Genomic DNA, 8310 nt, shown 5'->3' with positions numbered 1-8310 from the left:
AAAATATGTAAAAATAAATATACCAGGAAATTAAGAGGAGTCAATACATATTATATATACATATAATTTATTTTTTTACCTAGCTACACAGTATATTTTTCTCGCGAAGGGATGTTATTTGACGTCCCTTCCTATAAGGTGGCTCCGCCACTGTATTCAATTGATAAGGAAATATTTTTTCACCCAATATAATAGTAATAAAATGTTTGAAAAGTTAATGTACTTATATATATTCAACACAAATATAACCTAACTCGTATTGACCGGGGATCCTGAATCTTTACTTAATTAGTTTTGACCGATTCAATTTTAACCCAACAATTCCATTTTGACTCCTCTAATTTCAACCAAACACCATAGCGTATAAATAAGATGAGAAGTATGGATGGAGTAAGCAAATCGATTCATTTTTTCTTTCTTTCTTTCAAGTCACTCATTTTTCTCTTTTGGGTACAAAGGGCTTCAGTGGTAACTTTGTAAGAGTGAGGACGTTTAAGGTTTGAAGTCAACTTAATTCTTTCCCAATTTATACTACTTTTTGTTGTTGTTGTTATTTTATAATATATTCACACGATTCAATTAATAATATTGACACGACATGCTATTAATTGAATTGATACGGTATGCTTATTTCAGTTCATTCCCCTTTCAAATTTTTAACGTTGATACGATATGTTTTCAATCAAACCAATATTTTAAATATATTCTTCGACAAGATTAATATAATAATTGCTATCTTAAACTCTACATTCAGATTGTGCCTTAAATGCATGTAATTTTTGATTAATGTTCCGTTGTACAAGAAGAACTAAGATAGACCATTTTTCGAACTTAAGGAATTAATTGAGTTAAAGCACCAAATTTCTTACACTTTTCTAAACTATCATAAGTAGTAGGAGTATAGTGGTACATTCGTTTACTTTTACTTGACAGGTATACTAAAAATAGATTTTTATTTTTACTTGTCACTTTACGCATATTAAGAGAATGACAATTTTTTTTCCTGTTATACCCACAATATTTATTACTCATTTCAAATCATTTTCTCAAATCCAACAAAATATGCATCAATTAATATGAGTATCATGCTAAGTTATACACTTCATTTATTATTTCTTAAGGAGTGTGAAATAAGGCTGTGCATAATTTGGTAAATACCGAATTACCGTACCAAAACCAAAAATTTTGGTATTTGGTATTCGATATTTTGGTATTCGGTATGTTAAGTTTTAAAAAATATTGGTATTAGGTAAGGTATTTGATATTTTAAAATGAAATAATGAAATACCGAATTACCGTACCAAAATCGAAAATTTTGGTATTTGGTATTCGATATTTTGGTATTCGGTATGTTAAGGTTTAAAAAATATTGGTATTAGGTATGGTATTTGGTATTTTAAAATAAAATAATAAAATACCGAAATACTGATACTGTACCGAAATATATATTATATTACATAATACACATATTATTAATTATAACATAAATATAAAAATCTAAAATTTTATTTTTCGTTATTCTCTAAGTTCATCCTTTAACTCTAATCAAGTAACAAGACATTCCTAATGATCAAATTTATTCTTTTATGTACAGTTTTCTCTTTCTGGGTTGATATTTGCTAGTTTTGGACAAAACTTTTGTGAACATATATTTTTAGTTTTGCACTTTTGAGTACTTTAATTTAGAATATTACGTTTTATGACTCTATGCACAAGTTAGTATTCAAACCGAATAAACCGAAGTTACCGAACCGAATAAAACCGAAAGGAGAAAAATCAGACCATACCGAATTTAATTAGGTACGATATTGGTATTGCATTTTAAGAAACCGAATACCGAAAATACCGAATCGAAATCTCTAAATATACCGTACCGACCGACGAACACCCCTAGTGTAAAAAATCAAAACGTGCCAAATAAAAGTGAACGGAGAGAGTATTAAAGTAGGACATCGAAATACTCAGTTGGGAAGGAAAAATGGCACAGGATGTTGTTGAGAATCATGCAAATTAAAATGAAAGGTTTGAAAAGGTTAAAAATTTATCCGCTTATATTAATATCAAAATCAAATTAAGTGATACATAATATGTGTTTGTATACAAATTTTTGTTATCTAAATAAATAAATAAATTAATATATCTTGTTATCTTATTAAATTAATTAATATAAATTTCACTTGGGAGTATATATTTACTGATTGGCCGATTGAAAAGAGTATGAAGACTTGGAAAAAAATAAGAAAAGAAGACTTGAGCAACTCAGATTCAAACACACAAGTCCTCACGCCTAGCAAAAAACGTTAAATTTGTTACGAGTTCACACGATTAAAATGCCACAAGTCCCAAAACCATAAGACGCGTGTCACACACACCTTTTGTATGTGGGTGTGCCATCGCATTCGCATAGCCCAGACCCAAAAGGAAAATAATCAAAGAACACAATCAAATTTTTTACTCTCCACTTTTCTCTCGCAAAAAAAATTGAAAACCCTAGACAGCGTTTTTCTTCCATGCTTCCTCTCTCTATGCCTACTTCATGAGCCATTGGTGGTCAAAATTATCGGACATTTTTCCAAATTTAGGTTCGCTTTTTCTACCGATCTTTTCAATTCTTCGAATTTGTTGATTTCGTATGTTTTTCTCTCTCTTCGTTTATCGCTTAATCCATCTGTTGTTCGGTGTTTTGATCCGTTGATTTGGCTAAAGTCGTTGTCTTTTTTCGTTCCGTCTCTATTAACAATTTTTCCCTTGCTTTGTGGTCGTTTTACTCGAGTGTTTTATTTGAAGTAGAAACTTGTACTGGATTAGTAGTTACGACAGTTGTCTGCTATTTTTCGGATAATCGCACCAAATTTTTGGAGTTTTTGTTTGAAATATTATTATATGCTTAATGTTAAAGTTAGCGGTTTGGAAAAAAAATCATCACTTTCAAGTTTTTGTCTTTTGGTTTGGATCCACAGGGTTAGAAAGATATTTTCACTTCGGAACTCTTGCAGTTCCGCTTCTGTTTGAGGCTGTATGTTATGTTAATATTGATTTCAAAACCAAATTCAGTGAGATGTATGTCTGTTTAAACAATATTTACATAATCAGGTCATTTAAGAGGTAGTAGTAGGTAATTATGTACAATAACCATTGATTAGTAACTTAAATTAAATGATAAAAATTAAATGATAAGTAACCTGTTATATAGGTTAAATCCACATATGGTGTAAAGATTCTTTACATTGCCATTGTATATAACTTAAATCTTTTTGAACGTCGAACCTGATATGAGTAAGGTGGATGACTTTTTTTTAGTCTTAAAGCAAAGCTGTTAGATTTAGTTGTAATTAATGTTGAGTGCTCAAGCATGGCTTGTGAAGTTTCTTAGTGTCACAATCACATGGCGAAGTTTGGTTGTCTCTTTTGTTTTCTTTTTCCGTGTAAAGATATAAAGGATGGCACATCAGGAAGAAAATTTTGCTGTTTGCTTAAATACTAATTGCATTCATCTGTTACTTCTTGGTTATGTCCATCTTGCTTGTTTTTTATTTTTACAAATTTATCAAGAGCTTACACTAAAGTGCGTTTTGATACTTTAAATGCATGACGTAGTGTTTCTAATTTTCCTTATGCATTGGCGCTTGGGATGACAGGTTGCTGAAATTACACCTTTACGTTGGTTGATGTTTATTTACTTTACGTTGGTTGATGTTTATTTACGTACTTTCTGTTCCAATTGCATAATTTTGTTCAACATCTTCTTAGGAGATATAAGTTCGAAGCTGCCGTTGGGAAGCACAAGTATTCATAGAATGAGCACCCAAGACAGAAGGGCACATCCGATTAGGTATACAAGGAACCACTCAAGAAGGAAGGCGGTACTAGATGTGGATCTAAATGCCACACCCCCAGCTGATAATAGGGATCAGGAAGGAACTTCAAGTCGTGCTGTTCCTGGGGATGTGCCACCTGCACCAAGGGGTGCGTCTTTGACACCTGCCCTAATTGATGTTGAGGCACTTGATGATGATGTGATAATATCTTCTCCAAGGGCATTTGCAGAAGTACGCCTATCCAACTTTAATGCTTTCCCTTTGTAAATTTTTAGGTGGTGCATTATCTTGTGATAGCACTACTGGTGTTTCACCTTGTGACTAATTGTGTTAGAAATTTTCCTGCTTTTCTCTAGGCAAAAAACAACTCCATAAGGACTCGTGGACAGGTTATTGTGGTTGATGAGGATTCTGGTAATTTATTCTTCTTTTAGGAGCGCTTACAGCTGTAGATTGTGTGTGCACATTTTCTGTCTTAGAACATTATCTCACTTGCTCTAGATATTAAAAATTCTATTAAAAATAGCTCAGAATTACCTCTTGTTGTCCCCTGTACTGGTGTATCAGGATTTGACCTCCTTTTTTTACATTTAACAATTCTTTTTTATCTCATGCTGTCACTGATGGGCTGATTTTCACCTAATAGATATGCAGGCACTGTAGAACTGCTTATTTCCTTGAAGATATTAAGTGCAGGATCTATTTGTGTTCATTACAAGAGTCTAAATTCTGATAGAATGGAGAATTGAGTTGATTTTTTTTTTGTTTTCATTAAATGCTAAGTAGGAAAATGAATGACCTAAAAACTAACACCAACATGAATCTTGATGACGCATAGTGGATCTTTGCCAGTATTTACATGATATTCTGATGTACTCTTTGTGATCTTTTTGCCTACGTGGACAAGGGGAGGCGATGTAACTATGTCAGTACCATGGTATTATGTGGACAATTTGAGGCATGTGATATGATTCTCGAAATCAGCATTGAGGTGGTTGGGTTAATGCCATATCGAGCACTTCTTTCTCCTTGGAGAGCTTGATTTTGACTTTGGTTATTTCATTTGCGTCCCTTGAGATTGGTCTTATAGGCTCATAATTATTGCAGAGGATCGTTTGCCTAAGGCTAACAGTCGCAACAAGCGCAGAAGGGTCTTAACTAATGATCCAACATTAATTGGTGACATTTACATAAACCTAGAAGCAAATAGCAGCTTAAAGGTAACTACAGAAGTTCTTTTATGCTATATTGAATGCTGTTTACAACATGAGTGTTCTTGTTTCTCAATTATTGGGAAAAAATAAAAATAAGAGTGTTCTCATTTAAGTGTTTCCTTTTTTCAATTATATTCATAAAGTTCAAAATTTCAAAAGGATCTATTGGGACTATTGCTCAAAACGTAATTCTGATTTTTATTTTGTGACAAAGAATGTTTGGTTTGATCTCTTAGTTGTTTCTTTTGACTTGTATTGCTTACCTTTCTTTGTGGCGCCTTACTTTTTGTCATTAGCTTAGATGTCTGTAGCTTGGAAAAGGAAAGGAAAACATTTGTTATAGTCTAGAAGCTTCAACTCTAGGCCAATGTAAATTTTGCATAACTTTATGGCCTTGTTAGCTAATTGCATTGTTTCTTAGTTGCATATTTCAAGTGTTCGCTGTTGGCCTTTTAAAGTTGTTCATTTTATAGCAGCTTGGTCCATGATTGCAATCTCAATCCATCATTAGAAATGTCTTATTCCAAATTTTTGGTTCTATTGGAATCAGTTTTTTCCCCATATCGCTTTGTTAACCTAATTATTGGTGTCATCTCCAGAGAGTTCCATTTATTCATGATTTGTATTATTCTTTGCCGCTGATGCCAGACAGTCGCTGCACAGAGTGTTGTACCACCAAAGCCAAAAGAACCCACATTTAGCTGTCCTGTATGCATGGGTCCACTAGTTGAGGAGATGTCAACGAAATGTGGTCATATCTTCTGCAAGGGTTGCATCAAGGCTTCTATAGCTGCTCAGGGTAAATGTCCTACTTGTAGGAGGAAAATTACTATGAAAGACACCATAAGGGTGTATCTTCCTACCACAAGTTGAGATAAAGGTTGGTCTCCCTATCCGAACAAACTAGGGGGAAAAGTCCCCTTCTTTCTATGGTCATTTGATGCATAATAAGCATGTTGGTGTGTGCCAGAATATTTCCCTAAAAACTGGGAAATATTATTGGAACAATTTCATCATAGTCACTTCAATTATAAAAAACAGCGATTCATAATTGCTAGTAAGTATTTTACAGGGTTTACACTTTTGTTGTATGTTGCAGGGGTCGGCCAGCATTTTATTTGGCCTATGAAGTAAGTGTGCTTGTAGAGGCAGCTTATTGTTAAAACTACCTGGGTTGAGGAAATATTGGAGATTTCGGGAGGAGGGTTGTGGGGATTATGATTTTAGTTCTTTGTTAAGACTGAAAACTTAGACCATAGCTAATGCCGTGCTTCTTTCTGGGCTTTCAAAGTTTAAGTTCATGAACTTGTGTTTAATGCATTCTGGTTGTTTGATCAGACATATTTTCTGTCCCAACCTCTTATTTTCCTTATGGTTCAATCGTGATGAAGAAAACAAAACAAAAAAAAAGAAAGATATCCTGTAGAACACTTGGTATTTGAGGGAAAATTTGTGCGTTCTTGATGTAGTGAAGTTTTATTCTATCTTTTCAATTAGGGTGTTGAAATTTTATGCATTTTGGCGGTTGGCGTTTGATTTTGATTTGGTCATATAAGTAAAGTGTGTCAATGTGGTCTAGCATGATTGGTCACACGGAAGACGCTAATAATAAAAATCTATAGCCTTGCCCATCTTAATTTGTTTTTCTTGGAAATGATAATCAAATCCATACAAGTGTTGTTCTCCTTTGTGAGTTGACAATACTTTGTAGTATAATATCTTTGTATATTTATATAAATTTATCTTTTTTCCCCCAAAGGAATATATATAGTATTTTATATGCCTCATATTATAACCATGCATAAAAAGTATCTGTGGAGAGACGCACCAAAGTAGGAAAAGACCATTATGCTCAAATAAAAATTAGGACATCCACTGTAATAAAGCATTATAAACCTCAGAGTGCAGATTGTAGTATTTAACAAAGAGAGTATCTTATTCGTCTACTTTAATCTTACTAAACATACTATTATGGGAAGTGTAGCAAGTAAATAATGTACGTCGCGGGTCAGGGTCAACTTCAAGTTCTGGGCTTAGGCCAGTGTCGTATAGATCTTTGGGCTCCTCTTCGACTCCCAAATCTGGGCTTCCAAACCATGGGCCAGACTTCCTTCCACCATTATGTGGTTTAAATGGGTTCCTTCTCCAAGGTAGGGGTGTACAGAGAAAATCGATAAACCGCACCAAACCAATAATTCGACTCAAACCGGAAAAAAATCCGATATGGTTTGGTATTGGAAAATAAAATCCGACCATAATTGGTTTGGTTTGGTTTTAACTAAAAAAATCAAACCGAAACCAAACCAATCCGATAGTACATTTATATAATTTTTAAAAATATTTTATACATATAAATATTTATTGTAATGTAATTTATAAATATTTCTTAAACTTTTTCACAGTTTTATCTTTTAACGTATTATTTAAAGTTTAGACTTAACATTCTTGAATGGTAAATAAACTTTATAGCCCATAAATGTAGTAATTCAAATAAAGTTCAAATCAATACTAATGCTAACAAAAGAAATTCAATTTAATATTAGAAATGACGATAGCGTTGGATAATTATTTTAGTTTTACATTGGCTTATAATGAAAATGCATAACTTAATTTATCTTTTTCTTTAGTGCTTAGTTATGTAATTAATATTAGTACTTATTAGCTATACTTATTTTAGCATGACCTATATAGTATTTTTAGATTATGCTAATTTTCATTATGGCTTATTAATTAGCAATATTTGTTTTATGTAATTTTATTATTTTATCTTTGTTATTGAATATTTTAGTATAATGATATGACTTATCTCATATTATTATGTTAGTTTCTTGGAAAACACATTATAAGGTTGTATTTTACTAGGACTTAAGAAATATTTGGAGCAGAAGTTACGTATTTTATGCTATGAAGACTTTACCGGAAAAAAATTCGAAAACCCGAAAAATCCTACTTTGTTGGTTTGGTTTGGTTTAGAAATTTAGAAATCCGACACCATTGATTTGGTTTGATAATTGAAAAATCCGAACCAATCCGATATATGTACACCCCTGCTCCAAGGTCGAATGTAATGGAATAAACCAAGCAGGAAGTGGAATTGGGTAAACTGGGCTCAGGGGAATCCATTTGGGTTTAAATGGGTGCTTTCCAAATGGAAACCAACCCACTGGAATCAAAGCCCAAGTAGCTTCTGCAGAGACCCCTCTCTCTCTACTTGCTCAGCACTGGCTAAGAATGCCATTAAAAGGATTAAAAATAGGGAACTTTATATAACTGTCACA

At 32.9% G+C, this 8310-nt stretch overlaps 1 protein-coding gene across 1 annotated transcript; it reads left to right on the top strand.

Moving 5' to 3' along the window:
* Window positions 1-2383: 2383 nt before the first annotated feature.
* On the top strand, window positions 2384-6481 carry LOC107816416 (uncharacterized). The gene is made up of 6 exons (XM_016642136.2): window positions 2384-2582; window positions 3751-4049; window positions 4175-4232; window positions 4926-5038; window positions 5681-5912; window positions 6132-6481. The coding sequence occupies exons 1-5, from the start codon at window positions 2537-2539 to the stop codon at window positions 5903-5905; spliced, it is 741 nt and encodes a 246-aa protein (XP_016497622.1). The 5' UTR covers window positions 2384-2536; the 3' UTR covers window positions 5906-5912; window positions 6132-6481.
* The last annotated feature ends 1829 nt before the right edge of the window (window positions 6482-8310 follow it).

This window comes from Nicotiana tabacum, chromosome 19 (assembly GCF_000715075.1).
Source record: "Nicotiana tabacum cultivar K326 chromosome 19, ASM71507v2, whole genome shotgun sequence".
Taxonomy (NCBI): Eukaryota; Viridiplantae; Streptophyta; class Magnoliopsida; order Solanales; family Solanaceae; genus Nicotiana; species Nicotiana tabacum.
The sequence above is the reverse complement of the archived record's forward strand: the minus strand, read 5'-3'. Positions and strand labels throughout refer to the sequence as shown.